The sequence below is a fragment of the Sphaeramia orbicularis genome, chromosome 21 (genome assembly GCF_902148855.1).
Source record: "Sphaeramia orbicularis chromosome 21, fSphaOr1.1, whole genome shotgun sequence".
Classification (NCBI taxonomy): Eukaryota; Metazoa; Chordata; class Actinopteri; order Kurtiformes; family Apogonidae; genus Sphaeramia; species Sphaeramia orbicularis.
Window position 1 is genome coordinate 48,056,340 of NC_043977.1, and position 14,951 is coordinate 48,071,290.

Consider the following 14,951-nt stretch of genomic DNA (forward strand, 5'->3'; position numbering starts at 1 on the left):
CAAAATACCAGTAAAACTATCTGCATTCCATAAACAAACACTTTTAGCATGGGCACTCATATTTAACCTCCTAAGACCCAGCTATGGGTTTTCTGTCCACATTTGTGGACAAGGGTTTCACAACTTTGTACAAAAACAAAAGGAAAGAAAACTGTCCACCACAAAGGACATTCCATAAAAATTTAAAAAACTGCATCTGAAAAAACTTTTGCATCATGATGTTTCCAATATAGGCACTTATTTAATAACAAAAAAGCTTGTGCTTTGCTGTTAGGGATGCAGTGTCCAGCGAAGTAGTCACCATGGATGGTGTTACCCTGAATCCCAAAACTACTGTGAGGAATCTAGGCGTTATTTTCGATCAGGATCTATCGTTTAGCTCTCGTATAAAACAGATTTCTAGAACTGCTTTCTTTCATCTGTGTAATATTACTAAAAGTAGGCATATTTTAACACAGAACGATGCAGAAAAATTAGTCCATGCTTTTATTACATCCAGACTAGATTATTGTAACAACTCACTTCTCTCAGGCTGTCCCAAAAAGTCCTTAAAGTCCCTTCAGCTAATCCAAAATGCTGCTGCCTGTGTACTGACTAGAACCAGTATCAGACACCATATTTCTCCTGAGTTGGCTTCTCTGCACTGGCTCCCTGTAAAAGCTAGGATAGACTTCAAAATACTCCTCCTCACTTACAAAGCCCTTCATGGCCAGGCACCTACTTATCTGAAAGAGCTTTTAGTTCCATACAATCCATCTAGAGCACTACGCTCTCAACATACAGGCTTACTGGTGGACCCTAGAATCTCCAAAAGTAGGACCTGCTGCTGTGGACCTGCCTCTCTCCTACCTTCATTGTCATCACGCACTTATCCATATAGTTTTGATAGTGTTTATTATATAGTTCCATAAATGGTAGAGGTTTCTGTTAATTGTACTAACTGTTGTAATGGTAGTATATACACTATTAGTACTTGTATTTGTTGTAGTAGTATGAACAGTCATGGACCTTTGTTCTGGTTTTAGTAATTATACTAACACTAGCTGATCTACTTTTGACAGTTCTAGTTCAGTTATCTGTGCATCAACTGCATCCATGTGTCTCCCCCTTCTCCCGCTCTGCCCCAGTCTCTCTCTATCTCTATCGCTCTCTCTTTTTCTCCTCCTTTACCCTCTATCTCTAACCCAACTGGTCAAGGCAGATGGCCATCCTCCAGGAGTCTGGGTCTGCTCGAGGTTTCTGCCTGTTAAAAGGAAGTTTTTCCTCGCCATTGTCACCAGTCACAAGTTTTTGATCCTGGAGGATTCTGTTGGGTTAGAGTCTGGGTTTCGACCAACTCGATATGTAAAGCGTCATGAGATAACTTTTGTTATGATTTGGTGCTATATAAATAAAATTTGATTTGATGATTTGCTGACATTTCCGAGGTGTCAGGAGGATAAACTCTACCCATAATTTCTTTATCTGGAATAACAAATATATACTTTGTAAGAACAAATCGTTATGTTATCCTCATTGGTTTGACAAGAATATCCAACTGATGGGTCAGCTTTTTGACAGGGATGGACATTTATTGAGATATGATGAATTCAACCTGAAATATAACCTTACTGTAACTCCTATTGTCTTCGATGCTGTTGCTAGGGAAACCTGTGAACTATTTAAAAGTATGATCATTGATGAATGCACGTCTTCATTATCTGTAACTGACACCCCTGTTGGTAAAGCTTGTTTTACTCCTGCTCATAAAAATAACAAAAGAATGCATGCATTGTTTCAACAAGATATCATCTCTATGCCCTATTCAGTTTTTTTATCAGTAAAACTTTGTCCCTGATGACAAATGGAAAAAACGCTGGTTGTTATATGAAAAGTTATTACTAAACAACAAAATGAAAGATGTCGCTTTTAAACTTATGCACAGAATTTATCCTACTAATCTATACATGTTAAGATATATTAAGACAATTGACCCTAACTGCACCTTTTGTAAAGAACACCCAGAAACAATCAGTCATCTTTTTTGGAAGTGCTCAGTCACAAAGAGTTTTTGGAAAGATTGCTTGCAGTTTATAAGATGTAATTTTGATTCTGGATTCTTGTTAAATTTGAACATATCATTTTTCGTTTTCATAGAAAGAATATGGACACAAACAAAAAAAGGCAATTACTTTAATTATCATTTTCAGCAAATTTTATATCCATAAACAGGGGCGTAGAATTGGGCAGGGACGCTAGGGACACGTACCTACCGATATCAAGCCACTACTGTGTATTCCTTCTCAATACAACCGCTGTCCATAGCGTTTAGTCAATGATTATGGCCTAAAGGGTTAACAATTGGTCTCTGCAAGAAGTCCCTCCTCTAACCTAAATATCGCTCTCCGATAGGCTTTGTGATTTTGCTAACGTACATGCGATTGGTCGTCCCCGCTGTCACTCCATCTACTTGTAAAAGGAGCCTGCTAATTGGACAGTTGTACTGCTAGCGCAAGTTGTCAATATGTTTGGCATTTGCTCTACGTGGGCCACGTCAGCTAGACGGATTTTAATATCAGTGGTGTCATTTACATTTACATTTGTACATGTGTCTGTTCGCCTGCCTGCGTGTGTGCGTGTCTGTGCGTGTGTGCTTGGTAATTAGGATTTGAAGGATGTCAAAGAAAAGAAAACTGGTCAGAAGACTCTTCTTTAGGAGTCAAGGGTATAGAACTGTAGAGGCTCAACAATACAGATATTGAATAAAAGACACCATTTAATGCCAAACAGATACACTTTTTTACAGTTATTTTTTTATTTATTATTTTCATGTATTTCAATAGAAGAGGGCAACTGTATAAAAAGCACAAATAAATAAAATTTCTGGGGGAAAATACAATAAAACCTCAGATTCTAGATGTGATTTTATCCATATTCTTGGGGAATAAATTACATGTAATAATTGAAGGTAAAAGCCTTTTTTGCTCAGGCAAAAACTGTACCATCAAACTCTGATCATTGTATTCATAATCTATTCATATGTCATGCATCATCATATTTTTGTCAGGTGACAAATAGTTGAGAGACTGGAAGAAGTAGAGGAGGAGAAGCTGGAGGAGAGGCTAGGAATTCACAGGTGAGGTTAAATAATGATGGAGATGTTAGTCATGAGAATAACATTGCAGAATGCATTCAATTCTTGTATTGTCTTTAGAAATTCGGATATGCATGATAAACAAAGACTTTTTTTTTGGACTATGTTTACTTGTTTGCTGTACATGACGTGAAATTATGATTGCAAATGCAAAAAAAAACATCAGCTTTCAGGAGTACTGCCTTGGAGCACTTTTGTGTCCCCATCAATGTCAGAATCAAACCTACTCCCTTGTCCATAAGTGTAAATTATCATCTTCATCTCTATTTGTCCCTGTTTTAATTAATGAAATTGAACTGTACTTTTCAACTATTTCATAGAGCTTGTACAAAAAAGCTGTTAACACATATGAAAATTGTTTATCACTGAATGTCTTTAAAATGTCATAACCATTTTATATTTATAATATATATATACATATAAAGTATGGTTTTGTTTTTGTTTTGTTTTTTGTTTTTTTTGTTTTTTGATATTTGAGCTTTCTCTGTATATTCCCCCCCACCCCCCCCCCCGTAAACATGTCTATGATGGCATCGGTCTACAGGGCTCTGGTGCGTCCGTCTCGCTCGAATAAGACACTGTTTCCTGTGCGTGCTAACGCCACATCCGCTGCCTGTATGCCCCAGGGAACGTCGGAGCGCTATGGCCGTGTGCCGGGGATCTTCGTCAAAATGGTTTTTTACCCGGGAGCAACTGGAAAATACGCCGTCCCATCGATGTGGGGTAGAACCAGACCGGGAGCTCTCCTACCGTCAACAGGCGGCGAACCTGATCCAAGACATGGGTCAGAGGCTCAACGTGTATCCTTTGTAAACAAACTTAAACGTTGCTCATTGAAGTAGACTCGGTGGCCTTACGTTTCGCTGCGGCCCGTTAACGTTCAGTTAAAGCTAGCTCACTCCTATCTTATTACTTGTGGCTTTTGTCAAGTGGGAGACCGTTTTGGTTCTTTGGTTGACTTGTGTTACTTGTGTTCATATCTTATGTTGTCGTATCATTTAAGGTATTTTTTTTGTCAGTGTCTTATTGAGTCTACTCGCACACTCGGCTACTCGCACACTCGGCTAGCTGTGAGTGGGGCTGCGCTAATAAGGCCATTTGCTTTAGCATTAGCGTAGTCGCGTTTGCAGCCATTCGTAGCTTCAGTGTTGACCACAGAAAAGAAGAGGCAGTCGTTCTCACACGGCAAAACCGATGTCGTTAATCAAACGTACTTATATTTCTCAAAAGACATTTTGTTGGCCTCATAAAATTGCCCCAGTTCAGTATAAAACCTGCCTTATAGCTACGTGGGCTAGCTCGCCGTGTAGAAGTTCTCTTTACTATATAGGTAACCAGTTGTTATTGAGTGTTAACCAACTGTTTAATTGTACTAAGCCACCTAACAAAGTTATCAAATTAAAATACCTCAGCAAAGGTAATCCTGTGAATTTAAGGAATAATCTATGTTTACTTTATTTCCACATACATTTTCCTTGACACACCTTCCAGCTCTCAATTAACAATAAATACGGCAATTGTTTACATGCATAGATTTTATATGCACCGCTCTTTCACCAAATTCCATAGGAATGTAAGTACCGCATTATCTTTAGTTCTTTTTGTAACTTGGTGTCCAACATTCGGTACACTGACATGATTCTCATAATTGCAGTATATCCAACATTTATGTCTTCACGTTTTTACAGATTATATCTCCAACCACCTTATTCTTGGCTGCAAAAGTGGAAGAGCAACCTCGCAAACTCGAACATGTGATCAAAGTTGCACATGCTTGCCTAAATCCCCAAGAACCACCTCTAGACACAAAAAGTAATGTAAGTTTGGGTAGTTCTGCCAATGGTATGGCTCTGAAAGTTTCTCTCCCTTTCCACATGTCTGTTTGCAGTTCTCTGCATATGGGTTGGGGTTTTTCTTGTACTGCATGTCTTTTCCTGGTACAGAACAGTGTTACTTTTCCTACTTTGGCCTGTGGCTGGTACGTACAAGAACACAACATGTATATTGTAAGTGAAAGGAGCCTCTTGCTTTTGAGATTTGACTATTTGAGATAAGTTGTTAGGGGATGAATGGACTCATTACAATTGTTATGTAATGATTGTGTATCAAACTTTAGGCATACCTCCAGCAAGCTCAAGAGCTGGTGATACTTGAATCCATAGTGCTGCAGACCCTCGGTAAGTAGTGCTGACTGGAGTGATTGGCTTGAGAAAGCGCACACTTTCTTTCAAATTTAGGATCGTTGGCTTATTAACATTAAGGGAGTTGTGTTTTTGACCATTGTTGACTTTATACATCACAGCTTGTTGAGTTAAATGTTTTATCAGCTACTGTATGGGTACCTTGTCAAATATGTATCTTCAGTAAGTAATATAAAGGTGACATGTCATTTTATCTCATTATTTCATGGTCATTTTCAAAATATTTGATCTTAAATGTATATCTGTGATCCCTGTGGCAATATTTTATGGCCACAACGTATTTCATATTTGCATTGATATTATACTAAGTAATGCTAGTGGTTAATCGTGGAAGTTTTAAGGACAAACAATTTAGCCACCAAGCTAAAGAATTCACTAGGAATATCAGCATGTCTACGTAGGCTGAAACTGAACAGTACAATTGTTTGGTTCATTGTAAAAAAAAAGAAAAAAAATGGAATGTCACCTCAGAGCTGTGTCTGTGTTGAACTCACCTGTCATGTATTTTGTTCCAGGCTTTGAAATTACTATTGATCACCCACACACTGATGTGGTGAAATGTTCCCAGCTAGTGCGAGGTAGAGGCTTCCTTCTTTGCTCTTTGTGCCCTCTGCTCTTGTCTGTCCCACCTCAGATATGGGTGGGAAGGGGGTCAAAAATCCTGCCAATTTTAATGATATAACGTGAAGACATTTTTTTTTTTCTTTCTGCTGATCTTTCAAGTCCATTTTGCATCAGTGGACATGAAAGACATGCATTGGCACACTTTGGGCTAAGTCCAAGACTGATTTGTAAGCATTAATTTTATTTCTCTAATTCAGTGAGATTGTTGATTCCACCTAATATTACATTAATGTTCCTTAGTAGTTCATGAGTACAGTGTACACAGCACATCACATGTGATCACAGAACCATCTTTCAACCATTAAAGGGGCATTTAGGTCTTTTTTGGTCCAGAGGACTGGACTTTCAGTTAAATCCAAGTCAGATTTGTAGGTGTGGAGTCCAAACAGACCAAACATCTGGTCTATAGTACAACCATGGAGAACTTGGGTCGTATCAAATTGAACCATGATTTGTTTAATTTACAGTGTGAAGACACTTTTGAAGATTCTCTAGATGTAGTAAAGATAGTAAAATAATCAGCAACTTGTTTGTGAGATTGGATCAGCTGAAGCAGTGCTGTTACTTTGGTGTGATACGGTCATATGCATCGTTTTTGATTCGTTAGTTGCTACAGCTCTGAAATATGTGTTAATACCACTAATGCGCTGATCAAGATTAGTACCTTACTTAAATGCGTAACACTCTTGAGAAAAAAGTACTAACAGCTGTATTTACCACCATTAGATTGCAATATTTACAGTGTGTTGGTCAAATTAATGTGCATATATATAAACATGCAGGTCAGTCATGTTCTTGGCAGAGTTGCTTGTTAATTATTTTATCAAACTGCTTTATTGGTGACAAATAGCCTGCATGAGTTTTAAAGACCTAAAGTGTTATTTTTACAGACCTGATTGGAAGCACAAATGTTTTCTCAGGTCTCTAACCCTCTTTGGTTTACCAGAGCTGTAGCATTAGCGTTAGTTGCTGATGACATAGCAATCATCTGTCAACTGCATACCTGCTGCAATCCTGCACATAACTGTCCATCTTAAAGCTAAGCAGCAGTGTTTGAGAGGTTTTAGCATCACTTGGCTAAAATCCATTAATTGTCTTTCAGCACTTTGAACTTAAAGTGGTGTGAGAGGAAACAAGACTGCAGCATCTCCCTTTGCCTGTGCTATCAGACTACAGAAAATAATCTGCCACCCATATTTTGGTAAATTACAGGTGTTTTCAGACAGGTGGTGTCGGGGGTTAACTCATGGTTTTCATATAAAGAGCCTTATCTCACAGTCAAAGTCATTTCACCTCCCAGCTGTTCCTGTCAGAGATTATTTTCAGTCTTGGTCTTGGTTCAATTAGTGTTTTGTAAATTAATAAACCTATTAAACAACAAACATTCTATTCTTGTCCTGGTGATTATAAAATGCTGTTGATGTGCAGGACTAGTAATGTCTTCTCTCCCAATGTTTGTTTTTCTATCTTACAGCAAGCAAGGATCTGGCACAGACTTCCTATTTCATGGCTACCAACAGGTTGTTATCCTGCCCCTCCTTTGTTGCACTTTGACTGCACACCATAGCTTCCTGTAATGCAGGGTACCCTTTCAGTGTCCAACGGGCCCTACTTGCGCTGGTGGTTGTTGGGGCGCTTGCCTTCTCCCCTCACCCCCCCCCCCCCCCCATTAATGGAAGGGAATGGGAAGGGGGCGGCTCGTAGCGTTACCGGCCCCAGTTGCAGTGCGGTGTATTGTACAAGGGACCAAGTGTTGGCACAGATGGGTTGAATGCAAGATGTGAAGTGTAGTGGTGCGCTTGAAACCCACATGTTTGTTTGGTTGCGAAAAAGTGCATAATTCTAAACGAAAGACACTTTGGTAGCCTGAATAGCAGCTAAAGATTTCACAGATGTAAACATTTCTCGTAGAGGTCCTTCCGGTAAGTACCACAAGTTCATTTTAAATTTTTTTTTTTTTTTACATTGATTTGTTCAAATGCACTATCCTGAAAAAACTCATCTTTTGCAGCATTTCTTGTCTTATCTGCACATTTTTCTGGCCATTCTAACGTTTGTCATGAATTAACAAAAGACAATCATCATCATTAAGACCCATTAAGGACCTGTAGTTTAGAATAATTCACACCATTCTGAGACCATAGGCTGATCACACATGAGTCTGGTGGTGATAGTTTTCAAATTGCAAAACAGTTTTGTGTATTTAGTTTATTTAGGACAAACAAGATGGTCAGTAGGAAGACTGGGTCCTTAAAGGGTTTAATAGAAGTAGGTTGTCGTGGAAAAGAACTATTATTCATGAAATTAGCCTGCACTTACTTTAAATCAATTGACAATGTCTGGATACTGATTGTGGATAGTGATGTGGAGTTCTGCACAAAGCTATGGACAACTGTCACACTTAAAATGACTCTTAAATGAACTCGTATTTAACAAGAAACTAAGTTGTAATGTTGCAAAGGTCTAGGGGTATGTACAGCTGAGATGGGTCTTCAGGGCCCCTGGAATCTAACACATCAGACTCCAGACATTGGATTTTACCACATCCTTAACATCCAGATGTGTAAAATGTAGTGCTACATAAGTTGTTCTATTTTGTTTTTTTAAATGAATGAGTGGATGCAGACTCATGGTGTTTGTAAAACTTGATTGCTGTTGAATCTAGTGTAGGAATGAGGACATTTTTAATCTCATGACCTAGGAGTGCAATGTTCATGTTTATCTTGGTCGTTCACCATAAAACTTGAAACTGAAACTCCAAATTATTACAAGGGACTTGAACATTATTTGGATGATAGCCATATATCTAATTTTAATTACTGTGTAATTTCATCTTTGCTAAGCCCCTCCTAACAACTGTCACTGTCCAATCCTACGATTTCAACCGCAACCTGCCACAGGAGGCCCATACAGGTTTTAGAAATAGTGAAAATAGTGGGAAAAAACAATATATATGGAACCTAAGTCTGTTAGTAGATAACATCAATCTTTAGACGTACTTTTCCACAGCTAAAAACTGAAAAGGTTGGGATCTACTCGGGTATAACTTTTCACTCTTTCAATTCCACTGCTGCCCCATATATTCAGACTTACTAAATTCTTGTTTAATATGATAATGAGGCCAGGTTTGTAGTGACATTTAGCATGGCTCCTAATTCATACATTTCTCTGCTGTACATGTTTGCCTCTGTCCTTGAAATGTACAATTCCACTGACTTATCTCTAACCTTTGAGTTTTGTATTGTACAACAGCCAGCTCACACTTAGCTACACAGGGTGACCACACCCACTACTAACCATGTTATGTAACGTGACATTCAAAGCAGCCACAAACTGTAAAATCATTGTCATGTGGCACATCCCAGTGATTCCTTCCCAGGAAGTGATGGTCTTAGTTATGTTGCATAACAACTGTTCCAGTATCAGAGTTGACCGTGTCACAGTCAAAGGCCTTACCTTTTGAAAAGTTTTCTATTTTTGCAAACAGTGCAAACAAGAAATTAATGCTATGTGCTCCTTGTGTTTTTGTTTTTTCTTTTCTCCACATGTTGGACCAACTGTGACTACGCCTGGCTTGAATCCACTCTCACATACTTATACCCTTCCTCATATAAACTTGTCTAACATACACCACACACTTTTTTCATATACCCTCTGACACCAACAGCCTACACCTCACAACTTTTTGCCTCCAATACAAGCCCACTGTGATCGCCTGCGTATGCATTCATCTGGCATGTAAGTGGTCCAATTGGGAGATTCCAGTTTCCACTGATGGGAAACACTGGTGGGAGTATGTGGATAACACCGTCACTCTGGAACTGCTTGATGGTGAGATTCAGTTTCTGCTTTTCTTTACTGATTGGTCTGTCCAGCTTTATTAGAATGGTTTAGTTCTTATGTATGTTTTGACTACTTAAACAATGGCTGGTGCTGTGAATGTGCAGTTTGACATGACCTTGTGTCCTATTATTTGTAGAGCTGACCCATGAATTTCTGCAAATTCTGGAGAAGACACCGAGTCGGTTAAAGAGGATACGCAACTGGCGGGTGTGTTATTTTAGAGAGTTGTATAGGTGTATAACTTACAGTGTTTTTCGAGAATACGTCCATGTGCATGCTGTCTTCAACTGGCTCAAGGAAAACACTTTTTACAACCAGTGCATGTTAGGAATTATGACCATGTCATTGAAGAACTTAACAGTTCTCACATGGTAATGGTGTGGTAATAGGTGCTGCTTATTAGCCTGCTGCAGCAAATTAGTGGCTTCATAAAAGGAACAAAATCAGGGGATATATGATACAGATGCATGTGTTAAACATATTTTCAACCCAAAAATGTCTTCATTTTTAGACATTTCATGCAGCTATGAACCTCTCCTTAGCTTTTACCCATGCATGCACCTGCTAACCCTATTTAAACTTAAAGTAAACCCTAGGCTGAAAGAGGGTGCTAATGGAATCAATATTTCATTATATTTTTGCAGGAAAGAACTGTTTTTAGTGAAATTACTTGTAGCCATGTCAGTTTTCCACACTAACATAATGTAAACTGAAACGGGATGTAGTGTAAAGCAGTAAAATGGATTTGTTAGAGTTTTTTCCTTTGCATAAAATTGTGTGCTATGTTCTGATAGTTGAAATTTTAAAGAATCTCCTTTTAATACACTGGGATGTATATCCCAGTGTATTAAAATATAACCCTTTTTGTGATGATACTGTGAGTAGATCCTTATCACAGCTCTTTGTTAAAACGAAATACCTCACAATTTGAATTTCTCTCTAATTTCTTGTTTTTCAGGCAACACAAGCTGCCAAAAAGCCCAAAACAGAGAGTAGCCACTTGGCTGATAACTCGTTTGCTGGGCCCTCCATGCTCCAGGACCACTCCCAGGGTGAATCATCACTTCCAGGAGTCATCTCCTCTAATCCAGGTTTTTCCAAAGTTGGCACTAGCTTTACTGCGGCCATGCCTGGTCAGTCTGTTGACGCAGCCCTGTCTCTGGACACAATGACTACCACATATAATCCAGCCAGTCACAGCGAATGGCCCCAGGCCAACCAGAGCCAAGCAGGACACCCCCCCACATGTATAAAACAGGAACACTTCAGCATCCCCCCCCAGGAGCCACTGTCCCTGCAGACGTCCACGTCGTCTTTACTTCCACATGCTGCAGTATACAGAACTGATAAACCAATTTCATTGCTGTTAAACAGGAACAAAAGGGAGCTGGTGGGAGCACAGGAGGGAAGCATCAGGCCCCACCACTGCCCCCCTTCCCTCCAGCACCTCAGCCTCTGACATTTCAGCCCTCCCCAGCACAAAAACTGTCTTTAGACAAATACAGGGAGAAGCAGGCTGCAGAGCTATCCATGTCTGGTCAGAAACGAAGACCGGAGCTGCACGGGGGAGATTTATTTGATGCAAGTGGCGGGGGGTTATTGTCTTCCTCATCTTCTAACTATGCAATGTCATCCACAACCCCACTAGACCACAGAAAACATTCACAGCCTCAGCTAACAGTGCAACATGGCCATGGCAGTGGCAGCACCACTGCTTCCCCTGTGAAAAAGGCTCAGTCATCCACCGATCGTCGTCATCACAGCGACAAGCGCGACAAAGGCTCCCTTAAAGTCCGCCTGGCTGTTCCTGGGTTGGGGGGTGGTTCCCTACTGGAGAAAGGTGCAAACAAAGATGAGTTGAAAATGAAGATAAAGGTTTCTTCATCAGAGCACCACAGCTCATCAGAGGAAGGTGTGGCCAACAACAACACAAAGAGTAAACATTCCAGCCCACTGATCAGCAAAGAGAAACAGCACCGTGGACTTGCTGAGCACAATTTTCATCGGCACTACAAGCACAGTCACCCCCACAGCGGCAATGGACGAGGAGGTTCGGACAGCGCCACTGGGTTGATGCGAGGTCCTCCCGGTCTGGTCAGCATTGAAGGAATGAGTTTAGCTCCTTCCGGAGCCACCTCATCACGCAAGAGGGTTCACCCAGAGGTCAGCCACAACCACCACCCTTCATCCTCAGCCTCTTGCTCCAAAACGAGCAAAATCTCTAAGGGTGTCGTTGGTGCTCCAGGTACTTCACCTTTTTCTCCACCCTTTGTTCCCCCTCTCTCCTCTCTTGTACCGCATTGTGTCTCCTCTGGCGTGAATCATTCCCTCCTGTGACGGAGCACTAGGGCCACTTCAAAAGGGCACAAGTCCAAGAGTTAAAGTTGTGAGAAAAAAAAAACAGTTTCTGGAGGAGCAAAAATTTTTCATAATCTCACAAACACATAATGTTAATAACAACAAAATATATAAAGTGAAATATACATAAAAATAGTAATTTGTGGCCTGAGGATTGTCTTCAGAAGTCATGTTTCATCAGTAATATAATGAAACAATCTCTTCAGCTTTAAAACTGTATTTACAAAATGCACTTCAGTTTTTGCATTGTCACTGCTGCTTTTGGGTCATTTAAGAATTTTGACAATCATTGCTACCACTTTATTCTTGTCATATCTTTTTCCTTTAACTATTACAACATTATATGTGTAATATTGTGACCCTTATCCCTGTTGTTGACTTTTCGTAATATTTACTCTTGTTTGGATATTGACTTTTTCTTTAGAATATGATTTTAGTCTTCCAACATTTTTTCAACCTTTTTTACCCAAAATATTTCAGTTTTGTTGTTTGTTGAATTTGATTTCTGTCCTACAATAACAATTTTTCTTAATATTTTTTTTTCCATAAGGCCTTATTTGCAAAATGCCATGAGCATATGAATTTTTTCCCAACATTGACTTTTTACTTGTAATATTCTCTGTTCTTTCGTATAACTTTGACTTATAACATTATTCTGGAAGTATTTGTTTTTTAATTTCTTTGTTCCCCTTCATTGTGGACCTAATATTCTGTCATCCCCTTCTCCTTCTTTTCTTTTTCCTCCTCACTCTTATTTCTTCTTATGCCATTACACCCAGGTGGGCTGCGGACCTCTCAGCAGTACCCTCCTCCTCCTCCACCTCCTCCTCCACCACCTCCTCCTCCTCCTCCTCCTCCTAGTGAATCACCACATGAAGTGGGAGAGCAGAGACACTGAGTCGGCCACATGTGGGCAAACGGCTACAGACTACCCACAGTCTGAGACTGAAGACTATGCTCACCTCCCTGTTAAGTGCCCAAGAAAAAAAGGACTCCTTATGTGTTGATAAACCCTTTACTAAAAGGCAGAAAGGCATATCTGCAACAGAGTACGTTGGACTTTGAAGATGAAACTCGATGCTTCCTTACTGTCAGATGTTGGAGCTGTGATGCTCAGCCCGGTCTTTCTGTTAGTGTCGAGTTGCTCTTTGGTTCTTCCCCAGATCAGTCTAGGAGTGTGTAAAGCTTATTGGGAGAGGGCTAATTTCCATTAGGTTGGGTGGTCCATCCCAGCATTTCACATTTTCATACCGGAAAGAATAGTATTACAGTTCTATAAAGACAGATGATGCACTTTCTGTATTTTTCTTTCCTGTGTTTGAAACTACTAATTTAATTGAGTTGCATTTCTGCAGAGGGCAGAAAAAATCACTTGGAGATGTGTATAACTTATATTTGCTGGCATTCAGTTTGTTGATGGATGCATTTTTTTTTTTTTTTTGGTGTAAACTTTTATCTCCTTGATTCCTTTCTCATCTCCATTTCTTTTTATACTCTACTACTGTGCGTTAATTTGCATGTTTCAATCATCAAAGGGATTTAAAAGGAGAACTCCCTGTTTACAGAAAGTGGAGATAAATGTACATACGTTTTTGTATGTTTAAAGAAAAACCCATGACTTCTCAGGTTTGGAGCTGCTTGTAAGTATAACAAAGTAATACCTATAAAATCCTCTTATTTTGTCGATGAACAGATTTGTGTCATTCAATTCAATTTTATTCAATTTTATTTGTAGAGCCCTATACAAGGTTACCTCACAGGACTTTACATAATTAGTTCAATATGAAAACAAACAACAGTCATCAGGTGAATGATTGCGGATTTTATTAGTGTGTGTGAGTATTCAGCAATTAATCATAGCCAGTGGCAGCTGGTGAAATAATTTTTTTGTGGAGCGCAGTATGCAAGTTGGTTTTTGGGTACACTATAACCACATCACCACTAGAATACACCAAAGCACATGCACCACTATTTTAACATTAATTTAAATTAAAATAAAAATACAAAGTATGTGTTTTCAGTTTTTTTTATATGTAAATTTCACCTGTCTATCCGTCAAACGTGTCACTTTTTCCATGATTCTACTGTTAAAAGTTAGGCATGTTCCTGACAAGTGTCTTTTCCACGGATAGTATAACCAATGCATTTAGAACAGGGGTGAAAGTAGTACGAGTAGATCACATGACATTAAAAATATAGAAAACTCTTGTCTCCCACATCAAAGCCAGTAGTGCTACCCGCTGAGCAATCCAGCTGCGCCTTAGAGTCCTCTATTGATGAGCGGCTTGTCTGTCCCTACTTAAAACTTTAGAGATGTCAACTGAGACTCAATCTGAAACAGTGGCGGCTGCTCGTCTTTCAGAGAGGGGAAGCTCATTGTAGGCTTACAAAAAGAAATATTCAAGTTATTTAAACATAAATTAGGCCCTCTGTTCCTTTTTAAGTAAATGGTCAGTGACCTTATCATATCAAGTTGGTGTCTTTTCCAGGGACTTGACTAGTGTCCTCTCAATGACCAGCAGAGCTAGGCTGCTTAGACGGCCTTGGCCGATTGTGTAGGACTTGAGCCTTTTTAAACAAGAGAAGCTCCTTTCACTCCGACAAAGCCAACAGTAGGCTATGATTGATTTAACTATCTACAAAACGATATTAAACTCAAACAAGAAATGATTAAATTATGTAACTGAAACAAGAAAACGTTGAAATTGTGTTAATTTGAAACAAGGAAGTACAATGAGTGTGTTTTATTTACAGTGCAAGAGATGAACAAGTAATTTCATAGTGGTTTCTCC

General features: G+C 39.4%; 1 protein-coding gene across 1 annotated transcript; it reads left to right on the plus strand.

The window, feature by feature from the left end:
- Positions 1-3,753: 3,753 nt before the first annotated feature.
- Positions 3,754-13,851, plus strand: ccnt2a (cyclin T2a). Its single transcript, XM_030124477.1, is given in 11 exon segments — positions 3,754-3,933; positions 4,625-4,706; positions 4,822-4,950; positions 5,250-5,310; positions 5,850-5,912; positions 7,433-7,478; positions 9,626-9,789; positions 9,938-10,008; positions 10,760-11,162; positions 11,165-12,046; positions 12,939-13,851. Coding segments are annotated over 11 exon segments (2,178 nt in total). The 5' UTR covers positions 3,754-3,775; the 3' UTR covers positions 13,058-13,851.
- Positions 13,852-14,951: the final 1,100 nt, after the last annotated feature.